This window comes from Sphaerodactylus townsendi, linkage group LG12 (genome assembly GCF_021028975.2).
Source record: "Sphaerodactylus townsendi isolate TG3544 linkage group LG12, MPM_Stown_v2.3, whole genome shotgun sequence".
Taxonomy (NCBI): domain Eukaryota; kingdom Metazoa; phylum Chordata; class Lepidosauria; order Squamata; family Sphaerodactylidae; genus Sphaerodactylus; species Sphaerodactylus townsendi.
The window spans coordinates 35,874,084-35,892,902 of NC_059436.1; the positions used below are offsets into that span (position 1 = coordinate 35,874,084).

An 18,819-nucleotide genomic window follows, 5' to 3' on the forward strand; every position below is an offset into this window, starting at 1 on the left:
AGCTTAGAGTGCCTCTGGAACATGAAGGTCAGAAGGACAGCTATCTAAACACGCTGAACCTCTAGAGCTGTCTTACAAGTTAACCCCTGAGAGGGGTTAAGTTCAGTTGAAGACGCTCCACACGCATGACCTCAGCCAGCCTGACAACAGCGAAGTAATAATTGCCTGTGTTGTTATCCCCACATTGCAAATGGGAAAGTGAGAGAGATGGGCTTCCCTAAGATCTTCTAGAAAGTTCATATCAGAGGCAAGATTAGCACCTGAGACTTTCCACATAATAGTTCCGGGCCAAACTAAATGTTCCAGCTGTGGGAAACGGCATTGATAAATAGGCTCGGAATGATGCCATGGGGGGTGGAACGGTGCCTGCTTTCCCAAACCATTTTCCCACTAGGGGGAGTTACCTCCCTGTTTTTGCTGCTCCTCGTGGAGAATTTTGGTGCAGCAAAGTCAGGGAAATAAATCCTCCCAACCTCTCTGAGCCCCTCCCAACCATTCCCTGCAGAGCACCCAGTTTGCCTACCTTCCGCTGTCCAGCAAAGAGCAGGCCGAACTGGTGAATGGAGCCCCCATTCTCCGTGAGCTCTTTTTTGAGTGTCTTGGGGGATGGCAGCGTCCAGCTGGCAGTGGGGCTCTCCCCCTCAGCATAATTCAGACTGGTGTCGGAGCTGAAGCAGTGGCTGCCCCGGGGCTCGTGCAGCAGGCTGCCTTCGCTGTGGGTGCGGCGCCGCAGGGAATTCTGCACGCTGAGGCGGCAGGCCGTCTCACACTGCAAGGTGTCAATCATGCTGGCGCGCTTAGCATCCCTCCGGCACAAGTAGGCCTCATCGTTTCCCTCTTCTTCCTCTTCCTCCTCCTCTTCCTCTTCCTCCTCCTCTTCTTCATCATCCTCTGAGTTTTCAAGCTCCAAAGTGGCCATGCCCTCTGTGCCTTGGCTGAAGGTGCAGTCCAGTTGCAACTTAGGGACCATGAAGACTGCAGGGTGACTGCAAGGCTCTGCCTCCTCCTGGGGCTCCACGAGGCTTGTCTCTTTGTCCCTTTCCGTAGGGGCATCCTGGACCTCCTTCGGAGTCTCCTCTGGCATTCCCTCTGCCAAGTCTCCTTTCAAGGGGTGGGCAACAGGGCTGGGCGTGTCTTCCCCCACAGAGGGCATGGCCCCTGGTTTCTCGGACTCAGGCTCAAACATCTGGTGGAAAAGAAGGGGAAAAGGGTGAAATACAGACAGATTCCAGTGTTTCAGAGAAGGGGAGGCGACAGAGGGCTAGAGATAACAGTGGATTAAAAACCAAACTGGTTCTGGAACAGGTCCACCTGGAGATCCTGCCTCCAGAATCCAAAATCCTGTCTAAGCCGTCTTGGTTTTCTGCAAAAGGATAACGAGAAGTGTAACTCAAGGAAGGGGCAGAAAAATGTATTGACAGCCAGTGCCGTGAAATGAGTTCGAATCACTCACAAAGTCTTCTGGGCAAAAAAGCCCTTTCAGCCTACTTCACAGATATGTCGCAAGGACAGGAACCATGCAATGACAACCTGAGGCCCTCGAAAGAAAGATAATAATGTTGTATTTGAAATCATCCTCCTGTTTTGTTTATAGAACTGACAATTCTCAGAGTGGTTAGTCTGGGAGCCATGACGGATAAGCAAGACTGGAACCTTGACTGAGCCACCCAGAAATGGGAGGTGGATCTGGGGCAAATCAGAAAACGCTGGAAGGTTCCAGTCAAGAATTTTCCTATTAAGGAGGCAGCTGTTTCCACATTAGCGCCCCTGACAGCTCCTGGGCTTTTCTGAAACCACCTCCAGGCCCAGTGAGGTGGAGGAAAGCTAGGACTGGCTTGTTGCTTTGGGGAAAGAAACGGACATCAAAAACACATTGGCACAGCAATCGCTGTGATTCCCATGAGCACCGTGCCAGGGATCACTGCCTTGGTGAAAAGCAAGCTAACAACAGCTCCAGATTCATGGACCAGCCCAGGTCTGGGGAGACGGGGCAAATAACCCTCCAAACCCGCCCTCCACTCAATACTATAAACCAAAACTGGCCTTCCACTAGCATCGCAGCAAACCCATTGCCCCAAACACCTCCTGTCTCCTGTACTCCCAGCCTGTCTATCTCCTTCGGGAGAAGGCAAAGCAGCCTCAGAGGAAAACCGGAAGTGTGGCAGCTTTTGGCAAAAGAGGAGACATTGGCTACAGTTCAGCCCAAGAAATTATTTCAGGACCACTTAGTGCAGTGGTTCTCAACCTGGGGGTCACGATCCCTTTGGGGGTCGAACAACCCTTTCACAGGGGTTGTCTAAGACTCTCTGCATCAGTGTTCTCTATCTGTACAATGGATAAATGTTAAGGTTGGGGGTCACCACAACATGAGGAACTGTATTGAAGGGTCACAATATTAGGAAGGTTGAGAACCACTGACCTAGTGAAATGAGCACTGCAGCTTTTGGGGGGCCTATTTTGCTACCACTATGCTGTCCAAGCTGTTGTTACCAGGCTGTGCCATGGAAAGTTCTCTCCCACCCGTTAGAAGGTGAGCTGACCCTTAATCCTCTGGCTATTTACTCCCAAGTGAGTGTGAGTGCAGGCAGAGAAGCATTGCCAGTTTCCATCCAGAGCTCATGCACAGGCGTTCTCCTCTCTAGGGGTTTTGGCAATCACATCAATCCAGTTGGCTACCAAACATCATTCGAAACCCTGTACTATGCCAACTGCTCAGCTCCTTCTTGATTTCCCCAACACCAGCCCTTGGCAAAGATAAGAGCTGAAGGAGGAAGGGCTCCCTTCTTCCAGCCTCTTCTTGGAGAAGAGCAAACTAGCAGAGAAGCAGGATGGTGCTGGACTTCCTGGCCAGGATCTTAGGCTGAGTTGGCTTATGAGCCTCACCCATGAAAAACTTGGGCCTAATACAACAGAAAAGTGTAAAAGGGAACCATTGTGGAACTCGGTGGTTTTGTGGATTCATTTGATCCTCTTTGTGCAGTGAACCGGTTAAAGGGAAAACTCAAGATTTGCCCGCGGGTTATAATCCTACTTTGGAGATGCTCGACAGACTCTTCCAAGAACTGCCCTTAAGAAGCGTCCCTGTGCTGACGACAGCCTGCCTTAGATAAAGGCTGGACAGGAAATGAGCAGGCTCTTTTAAGATGGGAAACATTTTTTGGATTAAATTAAAGCCTTCACAAATTCAATCAAAGGACCTGACGCGAGCAAGATATGAACTCGAAAGCTACTGAGTGCTTATGGCAGTGAAATGCCAGCCCTACGGCTCATCTGGTCTCTGCTCTGAAGTCAGATATGAGCATAATAAATAATAATGTTCACAGTAGTGTTGGGGGCTAGCAAACCCTCTTCCCTAAACCCAGTGGTGGGATTCAAATAATTTAACAACCGGTTCCGGTGGTGCGATTCAAATAATTTAACAACTGGTTGTTTACAAGCACCATTTTAACAACCAGTTCTGCTGAAGTGGTGTGAACCGGCTGAATCCCACCACTGCCTAAACCTAGATGTGTAGGGACTGGCTGTGGCTACTTAGGGAGGGAAATGGATTCTGTATGCGCTCAAAGGAACAATTTCTTTCCCCAACCAGCTTTGCTGGATCAGACAAACAAGTTCACCTACTCCAGCATTCTGTTTCCAATAGAAGACAGTTTCAAAAACTGATGAACACAGGAAAAAAGCAATGTGTGTTGCGATCAAGTTACAGTAGACTTATGGTAGCCCCATAAAGTTTTCACAGCAAGAGAGTAAACCGAGGTGGTTGTGAGTGTGAGTTGTGATTGTGAGTGACTGGTCCAAGCGTCATCCAGCAAGTTTCCAGTGGCAGAGTAGGGATTCAAACTTGGGTTTCCCAGATCCTACTTCAACACCTTAACCACTGCACCTCACTAACTCTCTATACCTCACTACATCACTAACCACAACAATACCCAGCCCCATGTTTGTGGTGAGCATCAGATAAGCTCATGAACAGCACTGCTGGACCGGGAGTTTCCAGTCTACCGAAGCTGACAGCCATGGACACAACTGCAGCTCTTCTGTCTGTTTAAGTGACTGCTGTCACCTGGGCGAAAGGAGCAGCCGGCTCTTGCCCTGTTCATCTCCCACTCCCTCCCGCAGCCTTTCTTTCCATAATTCAATCAGGCTGGCTTCATCCTTGTTTCTGCCCTGACGCCAGCACGGCCAACTTAAACAAACAGATGCAATCAACTTTAATACAGCCGACATTCTTCCTGGGTGGACGTCACGGGGCAGAAGCAGCTCCTTTATCAGCTCGCAGATGCAAGATTGCCACTTATGGAAACAGGAAGGAACCCTGAAACTGTTTAGCAGGGAAACTGGAGAGGTACTTGTGGGGCCACCATAGTGGACTGAGACAGGATACGTGGGCACCTCTCCATTAGGGGCAGTTTGGTAGCAGTTCTGCATCTCAGTGTAATTTGGGTTTGTTTGACCCCTGCGAGCCTTGAGGCTTTGAAACACAGCTGTGGGAATCCTGCACAGGACAGGTGCCAGGAATTGTGGGCTATGCCCTGGCATTGCAGTTTGCACTGGGTACGGACCACTCTTGGCGGGCAAGACCTTGACACCACATGGAAGATAGAGACTGAGAACACAGCTCCAAAATGGGGCCGATGACCATCGCCGCCGCCCCCCGCCCAGACAGTTTTGGATCAGAAAATGGTAGGGTGGGAGAAATCAGAAGCCCTTCCTCCCTTCATGCTGTGGTCCCAAGCTGAATGGGGCTGCTGCAGCCCTTTTAAAAAAAACCAGTCCCTCAGAGCTATCATGTGGCTGCAAGGAAACAAGCTGGTTCCAGAAAATTCAAACCCAACTTATTAAAAAACAGACCCACCATAAAAAATCCCAAACCCTGGTCAACTGCCAAGTACAGAGCCACTCAGCCATAACAGGCAGAAGCTCAACTGATGCTGCTTTAGCATTCAAGAATAGAGAGGACAGCCTACGTTAATTACAGCCTGCTGTATAGTTGTTCTAAAGAACAGAGCCGAAGGAAGACTCTTTGTAGCTGCGAGCTACCCTGCAGGACTGCGAGAAAACACACTTGCCAAAAGCCCTTCTTGGACCTGCCCATCCCAAAGACAGAAGTCCCATTTTTCTTAGGACCTGGTTAATCTATTTCCACGGCCGGCAGGCCAGGACCAACACCAGAATTTGTTTGTGGGGAAAGGTAGATGGTGTGTTCAGGGAGTTTGGGAGAAAGCCTCATAGGTCAACGCAAAACAAAAATGACACCCTAAACGCAAGCAGGCTAATTTGCTCATGTTGTTAAATGTGAAGTTTAATGTTTAAAACTTCAAAGTTTAAAACTTCAAAGGCAGTGAACTAAAAAGCACAATTCTTCCTAGTGCATGTGGGTTGCTCTTGTGTCTCTTCTGGAAGAGGAGAGAAGCTAGTCTTCTTCTCAGGAACCGCCATAAAATATTGCCAGCCTCTTACATCTCCCTAAGTAACAGAGCTGGAAATGTCCTTCAAAATAAACAACCTCAGAAAGCTAAGATCAGCAAGAAGGAACTCGCATTCTCTGCGACCCGCTCGCCAACCTGGCATCTCAGTTCCTGTTCAACAGAAACAGCAGCCAACAGCCAGGAGCTGTGCTGGGTAAAATTGGTGAGCAACTGCAAGCAAACACCATAAAATCTCTCACCCACTTGCAAGGAGGCAGCTAGCATACAGCATGTCTGCACTAGCTAGTCCACCCTCTGTCCCACATCCTGGCCCACTGAGCATTCTTAGGTTTCTTAGCATCAAGCTGCAGAAACACCTACCCAGTTGATGGCTCTCCTTCCTGGCTGCTGGTCCAGGCCACCCCCTGCAACTGCAATCCAAAGCAGCCAGCACCACGGCACTTGACGGGCACCTGCAGAGCCACCCGCAGCCTGGCTCCAGTGTGAAGAACTCCTCGCAGTCAGCCGATCCTGCTGCGCTTATTAATGCTGAGGGCATAAGAGCTGCTCCCAAGGTAGCGATCCTCAGAGTCCGCCATTCTATTTCTGGCTCTGCCAAGGCTCCCTGGAGCATCTTGCTTGCGACAATCAGGAAAGGGGCAAGTGGCCGTCATAAACAGGAAAATCCCTGTCTTCGGCTCCACTTGCCTCTTGGATCAGCTTTCCCAGGGCTCCCTGTTCTTTCATGACAGGCACTTGGGGACCCCTGTGCTAAACCAGACTCCAAGAACTCTGCCTTTGACTCCATAAGCCAGGAATCTGCCATTGCAATCTTGGAGGCTGATTATTTAACATTGGCTTAAAGTTCTTCTCCAGCTTCTGGGTTTACTGCCTTTATTGCTGGCAGCGTCACTGTACCCAAGTTGGTCAGAAAAGATAATATTCAAACTTAAACAATGCAGGTTAGGTCCTATACAACTATTGGAATTGGGTATCCGTAGAGCAACAGTCTTGGTTTATCAACGGCTCAACAACATTGAAATGCAAACAGGTTACTCCTCGTTACCCTTGTTATATAAACCATTGAAATCCTGGTCCAGAATTTCGGCCATCCCCTATTTATCTAATAATGTATCTGCAAAATGCCACTGAGCCTTTTCTAGGGCCCGTTTTGATGCTTTTCCATCAGCCAATTTAGCGGGAAGATTTCAAACAGGAGGATGCGTGTTTGCAGTTCAGGAGAAGTGGACTCTATGTCACACATCCTACTGCATTGTGAGCTCCATAAAGGAGAAAGGAAGTCTTTAATTCAACCATTGTTAATTCATTACATTAATCCAATTGCAGTTGACTCTGATTTAGCTCTTACGTGAATTTTACTGGGAGACCGGGTTTCTTTTATATCTGTGCAGGTAGCCAAATTTTGTACATTAGCATACAATAAGCGCAGATCTATGTTAAGACAGGGAGTAATACTAGATGATGGTGATCATAATGATGTAAGTTGATGCTTCTTTGGGATATGGATATTATACCATGGATTTTTGTATATATGTATAAATTGAATCTGTTTTTGTTTTCTTCTTGCTGGCCTTGTGGCTGCCACAAAACCATCCATTCATTCATCATTTGCAATCATGTTATGATGCAGATGCGAAACCCGCAGGTGGGACGCGTGGGCTCGAGCCATGGAGTTACACAGAAAACCTGTCCACCCATTCACTTCTCAGCTGGTTCCATTTGTGCTTCAACACTGCCAGTAGCTAATGTCAGTTAAATGTCACCCCCTGCCCACCCAAAGTGTTTGTACTGCACCACGGATTTGGTATTCTCAAGGCAACCTAAAGAGGTTCCTTTAGAACGCATCATGACTCTGCTCAGCCTTACGGCTTCGCAATCAACTTGCCACGTTTGAGAACTCCTTAGGGTGGGGGCTGTGAAATGCCCTATACGCTAACGTCTCTGTATAAATAAAAAAAAGAATGACACAGCAGTGCGGCAGCACAGAGTCGCATGGACAGAAAGCAGGGCAAGGCCCTGACTGACCTATCAAGGGATGGGGCTGGCCACAGTGCGTTTTCATCAGCTAATGTGGCCTTATCGCTTTGGCCCAAGCCAGCTGTCCAGTCACCTGTTGTGGAGTTTTGCAGCAAACAGCAGGAGAAATGAGGGGGCCGATTGAGCAGGAAGCCTGCTGAAGAGCAAGTCTGATTAATAGGAGCTCTGGCTTTTAATTGGCAGTTAAGCCTCTGATGTTTTAATCACACCAATGAATCAATGCATGCTTTTCAGCCCCACTCATTCTATTAAATAGAGACAGTATCGCCACCAGATTCCAGGGATTTGGCTGGGCAGAGGATTAGGCAACTTCAAAGGGTGTGGCCTGTTCTTGGATGCATTCAAGGTTATGTGACAAAAAATAAACCTCCAACCTGTATGTTTAAGAGTGAGTGAGTGTGTGTGTGTGTGCGTGCGTGCGTGCGTGCGTGCGTGTGGTTCACAGGCTGCAGTTGCAGCTACACAAAACAGTCCTCCATATATTCATCTATGCCCTGTTCAACAGCCATCCAAGCTAGTGGTAATTACCATTGTTGGTGGTACTAACCCTGGCATGGGAATCTGCTCAGAGGGGACAGACAGACGCTGCCAAAAAAGACCAAGCACTGGGGATAATGCTCCCTTCCTTCCTCTGCTCCCCACATACCAATGTGCCTGGTGTCCCATTGTGGGCACCCACTGCATGGGCTGACTCACGAGGGCACAGAGGGGCCAGTGACCTTGCCAGATTTTCTATAGGCCATTTCTGACATGCCAATAAGCACAAGTGGGCTGTCTCGCCCACAGCGCCTTTTTATCCTGCACACAGCAGTCTGTCTATCTATCTGCATGGCACAGATCTTCCCTGCAATCCACAGCTATCAGATATCCTCTTCCACTTTAAGTGTGTTTACCCACCTCTCTGCTTAGATTGCTGCCCTTCCCACTTTTAGCTTCGCATTCCACATCAGCTATGTGCTAATTACACAACGGACTCACATATCATTAAGGCAGGTTGAAGTGCAACTATGGTCCTGGCTTCAGAAACAAAGAGGTTCTGGTCAGGCTCCAACACGCCTCGGTGTACAGGGAACAATTGGCAGGGCCTTGTCATTCCCCGAGGGTGTGTAGGATGTAAACACGTTGCTGCCGAAGCAGGCAGCCGTGCCGCATCACAGACACCTGGCGACTTCCCCTTGGCGCACACCAAAGAGCAAATCTTTCCAAGCAGCACAATCAGGTCGATTAAGGAACACTAACGTCCTATTCCTGCCTGCAAGGTACAGAAAGATGGGGCAGGTTTGGGGGACCATTAAAAGGGCAGCCAATGGTCAGTTATTTCATATGTTCATTTTTTGACAACTGATCTAAAGGCTCTTCCATATTGTGGCACAAAATGCCATCATCTTTGGGAGTGGCTGAAGACTTGTATAACATTTTAAACACTGAGCACAGGTGTGTTAAGGAGATGGAAAGAGAATACTAAAGAGGATGTCTCTTGTGCCGCTTGACAGAGCAACCAGACCATCAAGCACACAGGTGTGTGTTCACGCAACACCAGTTTGGGGGAAGACCAGGTCTGGGCTTGGATTTCCCATTCCAGGTAGCAAAATGGTTAGTGCAGTGGTTCTCAACCTTCCTAATGCCATGACCCTTTAATACAGTTCCTCATGTTGTGGTGACCCCCAAGCATAACATTACTTGCGTCACGGTTCCTAAGACCATCAGAAATATGTGTTTCCCGATGGTCTTAGGCGACTCCTGTGAAAGGGTCATTCGACCCCCAAAGGGGTCGCGACCCACAGGTTGAGAACCGCTGGGTTAGAGTCTAAGAGACAGCAGCTTCTTTGCTGAACTCAGTACATGGGCAATAGATTCAAAACAAATAAAAGGGAGTATGTCTCCCCGAATGCAACACAGTGTGGCACTCTCTTCTACAGGATGTAGCAATAGCCACTAACATCGATGGCATTAAAAGGGGATCAGACACAATCCTGGAGCTGCACTCTCTTAATGGTCAGGAGCCACAACAATTAAATGGAATTTCCATGCCCGATTGTTAGAGGAAGGAAGCCTTGACTTCTGTGCCCCTGTTTGTGGAGCCCCCTGGACAAATAACTGGCCATTGTGCAAAACAGTATGCTAGAACAGAGGGACTTCTGGTCTGATCCAGCAGCGCTATTGTTACCGCTGGCCTGGAGAGATGTCACAGCCTGCCAACACTGGAGTCAATAGCATCGTACTGCGTGATAAACAAGAACAGCCGCTGGACAACTAGGATGGCAACTAGCTCTCCTCACCACATGCACACAAACACTCCAGATCACTAATGTACCAGGAAGGGTTGACACAGGTATCTACGAACAGTCTAGACTCTAGCCAAAATTTGGGGTGTGGCTTTCTTGGAAAGCTGTGGCAGACAGTGCCACAGTTCAAGCTCGTCTGGAACCTATCCGTGCCAATCTGGAAATCCTGCTCCATATTCTTCCAGCCGCTTAAGGATGGACTGTGGTTATTCATTGCTGAGGGCAGTATACTCTGCATATGCTCAGAAGCTTTCTGGGGTTTTGTTATTCCTTCAGATAAACTCTAGGGCTCACAGGAAAACAAGTTCCGGGCTTGGAGGAGCCTTAGCACAACATTGCTTCACGCGTCCTCTGAAGCATGAGGAAGGATGGATGTGAGGTAGATATCATCAGCTCCAGAAACCAACCAACCACCGCCCTGAACCTATCTTCCATGCCTGCAAACACGTCAAGTAATCCTAAAAGAAAAGAGAGGGCTTTCCAACCACGTGCAAGAAGAATACACAAAGCCCCCACACACGTGGTGTTCAAAACTTGGTGTGGTTCCACACGGAGGTTTTCCCCAGGTGTGTGTTTCCACGCAACGGAATCATCTACTCACGCATGAATATGCATTGCCCACTATTCTTTGTGGTAAACTTGAAAATAGTCAAACAAGACCACCAAGGACAAGAGCAGCCCCGGTTTTGGTGCGGTCTTTCCAGGCAGACTGTATTTTGGGGTCCATGTGGACAGAAGGTGCTAATTGCTGCACCCTGACACCCATATCTAGTAAGCACATGCAGCCTTTTTCCCCTACTTGCCTTTGTATGCAGTGGTGAAGGCGCAAGGCAGGCACAAAGAGAAAGTATGGAGAAAATGGCCATGTAATGGCTTTGATGACCAGTGACAATAACAGCAAAGCAGGGAACTGTCCCCATGAGAAAGCAACCCATGTAGGGGTCTGTTTTTCAAAAGCTTGGCTGTTGGGGTGCAAGGCTGTGGGCATTCAGCACTCCCATAGTTTTTTCTGTAGCATCCTGCTACCATTGCCCAAAGAAAGACACCCACAACAAGCATGTATGATTGCGAGAAAGCCCTTTGAACCTAGGTTCTCGCAAGAATGACTTTGCTCAATTGAATATTTCGATTAAAGGGGGGGGGGTGCAGGGTAGCCCCTGCCTGTACAACCGCTGCAATGAAGGGTTCTATGTCCTCACTCCCCCTTCTTATTTTTCGAGAACCATCAAGTGTTTCTCCTCCCATTAATCACCAGCCTGACCACCTGATCTACCTCTCTACCTACCTCGCCACTCCTGATAACTCAGGTGCCACTTAAAAAAATCAGCTCTGCTCCTGTGCCATTAGCAGAAATCAAGCTAAGATAAAGCAATGGGGGAAAGCTGCAACTGGCATCATTTCTACCTGTCAAACTGCTAGGGGGGCACAGGAACACAGCCAGGGAAAGCGTTAAAAAAACCCCTAGTAATCCTTCAGATTATTTTGTGAGTTGTACAGTATTTTGCAAGAACCCCACTAAAAATCACTGAGAAACCTTATTGCTTATTGACACATGAAGACCTGTTCTCTCCTTCCGCACACACACCCTTCAGCTCAGCATTAGTTAACCTGAAATAACTATCAAACTCTGATTCTGTACTTAAAGCTAGTAAGGAAGACCCAGAATGCCTCTTAAATTGAAATCTGGCACCTGCTTTGAAAAAGAGGGAAAGCCCATCCCTTTAGGTAGCCCAGCAATGAGTTTCACTGTGTGGCTTATAACATTTTAAACATCCATGCCCCCACCCCCGCAAATACTTACAGTCACATGTGAACAGCTATTAACACAAAGAAGTCACAAGAACATCACAACAACACAATTTTAAAGCAAAGCAAGGGCGCAGAAGGCAAACAAAGCCTTGCTAAGTGATCTCACGTTTGTTCTCAAACCCACCCGAAATGAAGACACAAAATATATACGCTACGTAAGCCCTTCCACTCCCGTTTCTTGATCCAAACTGCTAAAAGCCAGCATACGTACCAGAGCGCCTAACAAAGTCCTCGAACAGGTGGCAAAGAGGGCAGCAGAGCAGGCACTAGAGATGCCAACTCCCCGCCTTCACGACGAGCCTGTGATCTCCAAAGCTACCACTTGGCACCACATCTTTTAAAAGGACCCAGCCCTAGAGAGACGGGCAGCGAGGTGGGCGAGGCTGCCGCTGACCTGATGCCAGGCATCTACTTAGCAGGGTGTCAGAAGGGGTGCTCTGGGAAAAAAAGGGGCGGCAGGCCACAGGAGGAAAGCCAGGATGGGCGGATGGATGCCTGTCGGCTCTGTTTCTCCTCTCTGCAGTGAGCAACTATCCTTGGCTCAGAGAGCGACACTCATACAGGATTTTATTGTCCTCACTAAATCACATCATCATTGGATTAAGCGCCAGTTAGGACCTTTGCCAGAAAGCAGCCAATTCAAATTACCCTCATAATTCCAGATGCTGCATTGATCTTGGCTGGACAGAGGCAGGCACGGCTGGCGCCCACACTTCCCAGGGCTGGCTGGGAACAAAAGCCGAGCTTTCAGAACAGAGCTGCCTTCAGGAAAGAAAATCCTCATGCTGCCCTGGGCCGGAGAGGTTCCAGGGTGCATTGGCTCCCTCGGAATCGGAGAAACAAGACTGCATGGTGCAGCCGATCTGGTGCAAATGTTCCAACGACTGCTCCCAGGGAACATTCCCTGAAGAAAGAGGGGAAAGGATTGGGGATACTGCCTCTTTCCCTGCAGGGATTTTGCCCCTTAAGCAGCTGCATGACAGGCAAAAATCTAGTGGGTAAGATCTTTCGCTTTGCTTGAGTCAGCCCTCTGCTCCATAGCCACCATTTCCTTCCCTGCCAACAAGAGAGAGTTTTTTAAGGCTTAAAAATCTGTAACTGACATATCATTATAGTTTATGTGTCAGATTTGGATTTTAAGTTATGTGCCAGTTACTTTTGGGAAGTGAAGTATGTTATAGTATAAAATCAGCAATTGACATAACATTGTAGCCTAATGCTACTGCAGTGTCAATGACTAAATCTTTGAAAGCCCCCAAACAGCCCTCCACACTGGGAGGAGAAGCCAGTCATATTATCACAGATTCTCCACTTCTCCATGGTGTGAGAAGTTGCAAGGCAGGAAGACAAGTTGCTGCTTCCTTGCGGATGAGAGACAACTGGAGCCTGGGTCATTGGTTTGTAAAGATACACATGGTGCAGACAGACAGACAAACCAAGTCCATACAGCAGCATTCATTTCTCCCCAAAGCAGCATTTCCTTGAAGACCCTCTCCCTCAGCACCTTTTTCCAGACAACTGCACAACACAGTTTCCTCCTTGCAGGTCACATGGCATTCCTCTTAGTCATATTTTTGCTCTGCCAAACCACACTGGTCTCAGCCTCTCATCATGGCTGATGTTCACATCCTGGCTGGTAGTGGTCCCCTGCCATCAAAAGCCACTGAAGGTTCCCTTTCCTCAGCACCCCTTGTAGAAACATCCACCAATCTCCAGGGACCATTAGATAGCAAGCAATACGCCCAGGGCAGGAAAGGACGAACGAAGGGCCGTTACTTTACAATTTCCCCCCTCTGCATTACAATAACAAATCAGGACCAAAATAGCTTTGAAAAATAAACTAGGGAACTCTCAGCTTGCAGCTCCGACATCTGGAATTTGCCTTTGCAGTCCAATCAACCGGCCCTTGAGTTAATTGATGTGCTTTGCACCCTGATCCATAATCCACTGGAATTGGCAGGTCAAGTGGAGTTCCCGAGGGCACAGCCTTCCCAGCATCTTCCCTCAGGCTCGCTGGCCTCCTTACCTTGCTCTCTGCAGGAGGGGCTGTCGGGGTTGTCATCTGCTGCTTCGAGATGTTGTCAGCCAGGCACCAGCAGACTCTCTTCTTCTGCTCATGGGAGTGAGCCTGCAAGCTCAGCAGGCACTCCAGCTTCTAGCATACAGAAGAGAGGAGAAGGTTAGCCAAAACACTGCCTAATGAATGGAAGGAAACAAAGCTCAACAATCTCCTGGATTCACAAGCTGGCCTTCTCCAACAGCAGTCCTACACAGATCTCAAGGGCTTCCACCCAGCATACCTGAGAGCCAAACTGTGAAATGCACAACCTGTGAAATGCACAATAGGACAAATGGCACCTTTTTCTCAGGGCCGAATCACACGCGACTCAGATTCTCAGATGTGCACTTTCTTTGAAAAGAGCACAGCAGGGGTGGGGGAGGCAAGATGATAACATGGATCAGGGAGACAGCGCTGGGGAGGCAAGTAAACTCATCCACTCCATGTTGTTTTCCCAACTGGAAATGTTCTCCTGCCTGCCTTTTTTTTTCTGAGAAGCGCATTTCTAAAGTGAAACAGCACATGTGGAGGGGAGGAGTCCACCCATTCCATAGGACTATGGCTCTGATCCTTATTGTCCCTACACACACTGTAGCTATATTTTGCAGGGCAGACATAACTGGGGATCCTTCCATTGAGCCCCAGCATAATATAGCCTGTAATGATACCGTGCATGCATCAAGTTACAACAACAACAACAACAACCTTTATTAGGCATTTAAAATAGGCTCTCTAGAGCGTTACCAGACATTTATGAAGTACAAATCAAGAGTACATTCAAAACGCAGACAGAAAGACTGTATATAGCAGTATACATTACTTAGAAAATTCTGTCACTTGTAAAAGAAATTTTGCTACTCTTCCCAAGAGCATGGCATCTGTATTGTTTAACAGAAGCCCCACAACAGAACTATCAGAGTCTCTCTCAGATTTGTCTAGGGCCAGCCTGGGAGAGAAATTCCTAATGCCCACATATCTCAGACAGTCGAGTATAATGTGAGCAAGAGTCCCCACTTGGCTTTTACAGTGTGGACAAACCCGATCCTGGAGAGGGATGGATAAGTAATTACCCTTTGTGATGGCCAATGGGAAAGTATTGGATCTGGCCCTTATGATAATCCATCTCTGTTGGGGTTCAGTTAATAATTCAAGATATTTGGCTATGTGCCCCTGTTCCAGTATTATTCCTACAGAGAGGAGTGAGCATGATTTATTTGCTTGCTCCAACGAGATATGGTATTCCTGTTCTAAAAGTCTGCTTTTTAAGGTTCAGAAAATCTCTCTGGGTGACAGCATTCATCAAGTTCAGACAGGAAGGATGAGAAAAGAAAGCATCTGTCAATGCCCATCCTCCAATCACGGAGATCTTTCCTACCAGAGCCTTGACAAAGTCTGAAGCTCCCAGGATGAGAGACGTACCTGGTTCAGAATAGCACAGGGGGCTCTGGGTTGGGAGACAGTGGGCGTGGGTCATCAAAGCAAGCCAAATACTCCTTGGCTTGTGGAGTGCTTTTGTAACCTGCCCTGAGCCTTCGGGATAGAAAAACCATAAAACTACATTCACACAAACACATTCAGCCGAAAAAATTGTTTTTCCATGACATCACAGACAAGCACCAGGCAGGAGGTCAGGGCCCGTTTTTAGCTCAGATGCCTCTTGGGACTCAGGAAACGGGGCCTGCTGCCGAATGGCAGGAATCTGTCATTCGCTTGCAAGGTTGCCCTCACTGGAACAGTGGCTGTCAAAACAAAATGTGTCATGAGGATTGTTGAAACAGGCAATGCCTGATGTTCAAAGAGGAGGAGACCCTGCCAGGGGAAGCAAGAGGGCAGCTAGATAGGACAGTGAGGTCAGCACCTTCTCTCCTGTTAGGATGGAGCAGTCGAACAGTACAATAACTGGACATTCTGCATGCTGCGTGTGCATGCTTCATCACTCCTTTGACTTCTCTCTGTTTTAACTGGATTTGCCATTTCTGATGGCTATCATGGTTGCCAATTGCAACAGGAAACCATTCGTTCACATAGGACTTTAAGGATGGACGCCCATCCTGGTTTGTCCCTAGCAGCTTCAGTGGCACCTAGCTAGTTCATTTGTCTCAAGATGACCCATTTTCTTCTCACTGGGATCTCTGCCCTCACACCCAGGACTTCCAAAATGACAGTTACGAGGACTTCGCAAGTCTTCAGGGAGCCTGATGGAGCTGCTATTTGGCCTATCAGAAGCTTCACATTTGCTCCAACGGGACAAACAGCACCTGATTTTTAAAGGAAAAATCACTGCTACCAGCTCCGTTTGCAGAATTTCCAGCACCTTGTGTAGTTGATCCCACATTTAGCATGGTACTGGGGCCTTGAGATCTTGGGTGAGTCAACTTCTAGCTCCTGGAGGCTTTTCCTTTTCAGGTGGTACAATTCCTAGCTCCTTGCTGACCTTCTCAACACCACAGAAGAGGAAGGATCCCGTTACCTACTGTAGGGAGACCAGAGCTATTTCAGAGAAGTGCTTGGAGGATGCGAGAGAGTGTGATTCTCTTGTACTCTACATCTTCTGCTGCCTCCGGGCTCTTCTCTCACTGGGAAATGGAAGATTAACCCAGCATCTCCAGCTGCTGGGCAGGTCTACTGCCAGGCAGACAGCCTCAGCAAGGGCCCAAACATGCTGACCTCAATGGCAGCCCTGCTCTGGAACCCACACTGATGTTCAGCTCCTTCACCATCCTGGCCCAAGATGTCTCCAGGTTCTCCTCACCCAATTTTTTTTGTACAGCTCTGCCAAGTGATGGGCATGTGCAGGATTATGGATTTCTCTGTGATAACTAGGGTTGCCAATATCCAGGTGTTGGCTGGAGCTCTCCCACTATTACAACTGATCTCCAGGCAACAGAGATCAGTTCACCGGGAGGAAATGGTGGCTTTGGAAGGAGGACTATGCCCTATTGAAGTCCCTCCCCTTCTCCAGCCCCATCCTCCTCAGTTCCACTCCCAAACTCTCCAGGCATTTCCCAATCTGGAATTGGCAACACAAGTGAGAACTATTTAGAAATGTCCTTGTTAAGTTATGTGCCCCCAATTCTGAAAGGAAGGGAACACATCAATCATAGAATCATAAAGTTGGAAGAGACCACAAGGGCCATCAAGTCCAACCCTCTGCAATGCAGGAATACACGATCAAAGCACTCCTGACAGATGGCCATTTAGCCTCTCTTTAAAAACCTTCAAAGGAGACTCAGCCACACTCTGAGGTAGTTCATTCCACTGTTGAACAGCCTTTACTGTCTGGAAGTTTTTCCTAATGTTTTGGTGGAATCTCTTTTTATTCACCTTGAACCCATTGCTCCTGGTCCCAGTCTCTGGAAAAGCAGAAAACAACGCTTGCTCCCTCACCAACGTGACATCCCTTCAAATATCTAAATATCAATGCTGGAAATGTTCCAAAAAGAGTGATATGGGTGGAGAAGGGACATCGATCCCCCCCATAAAAGACTGCAGGGGGAGCATAGTGCACTTGCTTTGTGCAGACAGCTCCAGCTTGCTCCTTGGAATTGTCCTTGGAGCGCCAGAAGAGGGTGATTTACAGGAAATTGATTCTAATTAAGAAGGCACAAATGGGACTGAGACCAAAGTGGGGTGGAAGGACAGAATTGGCAGTACTATCCCTGTAAATAATACACCATTTGTGCAGCCCATCAGAATGTCCCCCAAGAGGCAGCTGGAAAGACATTTCCAAGTGCTTTCCATCAAGAGCCATTTCAGAAACTCGTCTCCTAATCTCCCTGCCCTCGCCACAGCTAATGGAATTAACAGCTTGCATCAATTCAATTAGGTCTGGTTGACAGCAATGCCGGGCAAACTTGCTGCACAGAAAGGAGAAACACCCCAAGAAATGGCTCACAATTCCCTTATTCCCCTCCATCGCAGGGATCAGGGAGCTTATTAACTTCTAACCTGCCTCGTGGCCACTTGACCTCCAAAGCGGCTTCTGCTGAAACACAAACATTGGTACTACGGCAGGCGAGACCCACCAACCAGGAGGGCAGCTTAGTCTATTGCATCTGAACTCCTCTGACTCTGTTCAATAGTCCCCACCCTTTGAGGGTTTGCATCTTATGTTATGAGACAGCTTGATGTGGGTCTGCCAGCCTTCTGCTGACAAACTGTAGGAGATTTTTTGGGGTGGAGGGAAAACATTGCTGGCACTATAATGTCACTTCCAAGTGAACATTCAAAACTGAGGTGACACCCCACCCCCCTTCCAGAATTTCCTCAGTCTCTTTGGTAAATACCAGCAAGATAAGGGGAAATTCTTAACGCATTAAGGATGGTCACCTGGAAGTGACATCACAGAGTCTGCAACATTGTCCCTTCCATTTTTTTATTCCTGCTGTTTGGTTGAGTAAGTGCAGACAATGGAGATGGGCACTTGCTCACCATAAGTGGGCAACTGGCAGCCAGATGCTACTATACTATCCAATCTGATGCCTAACCCACCCAAAGCTTAGCTAAGTTAGCTTAGCCATGTCAGAGATTCAAGTGGATGATAACTGAGGAATTTCAACATTCATAATGAGTTTCCACCATCAAATTCCGCTCAGGACTTCATGGCTGCCATGACAATTATAAGTCTGTCTCAGGCAATATGGCCTCATGCATATAGCTAGTCATACTCACACATTTGACACACGGCCATATAACTTGATCTGGGAGCGGAGGAGACTGATATTATCCTGCTGTTCTGGACAGATCATGTACCTAGTACAGTGGTGGCGAACATATGGCACGGGTGCCAGAGGTGGCACTCAGAGCCCTCTCTGTGGGCACACGCAAACAGAGTGCCCACCCCCACACCCCACATCTAGGTTGGCCTGGGCCACTGGGCTTGATTATTAGCATTAAACCTAAGACCGAGTTTTGGGAAAGCAGTGTAGGTAACCCTGTTAAGCGCTGTTAAACCCCACTGATTTTCATCTGCACGCTAAGAAAGGTAAAGCACGATCGCTTTACCTGGGAACATAAGCTTTCGGTTAGCTGGCAATGGCGGCTTAGCCTGGAAGTATAACCCCTCCTAGGGTCATGATTCACCTGTTGGAAGTGTTGTATGGTTGCTTCAGAGCAAAGCCACCAACTACCACCAAGCTTACTCCCGAGTAACGCACGCCTCGGAGCCAACCGTTTTTTCTAAACTAAAACCTCAGTATTC

General features: G+C 48.2%; 1 protein-coding gene across 7 annotated transcripts in view; it reads right to left on the bottom strand.

Annotated features, from left to right (window-relative positions):
- RGS3 (regulator of G protein signaling 3) overlaps positions 1–18,819 on the bottom strand; it is an 89,914-nt gene that overhangs the window by 15,172 nt on the left and 55,923 nt on the right. For 6 of the 7 annotated variants that reach the window (XM_048512198.1, XM_048512197.1, XM_048512200.1 and 3 more), the window contains 2 exons: positions 13,587–13,715; positions 524–1,186 (listed from right to left, as the gene is read on the bottom strand). In XM_048512198.1, the coding sequence (XP_048368155.1) occupies positions 524–1,186; positions 13,587–13,715 (792 nt within the window). Of the gene's footprint in view, positions 1–523; positions 1,187–11,771; positions 11,848–13,586; positions 13,716–18,819 lie in introns of those variants that run through there. The other variant, XM_048512203.1, reaches the window with a different exon arrangement.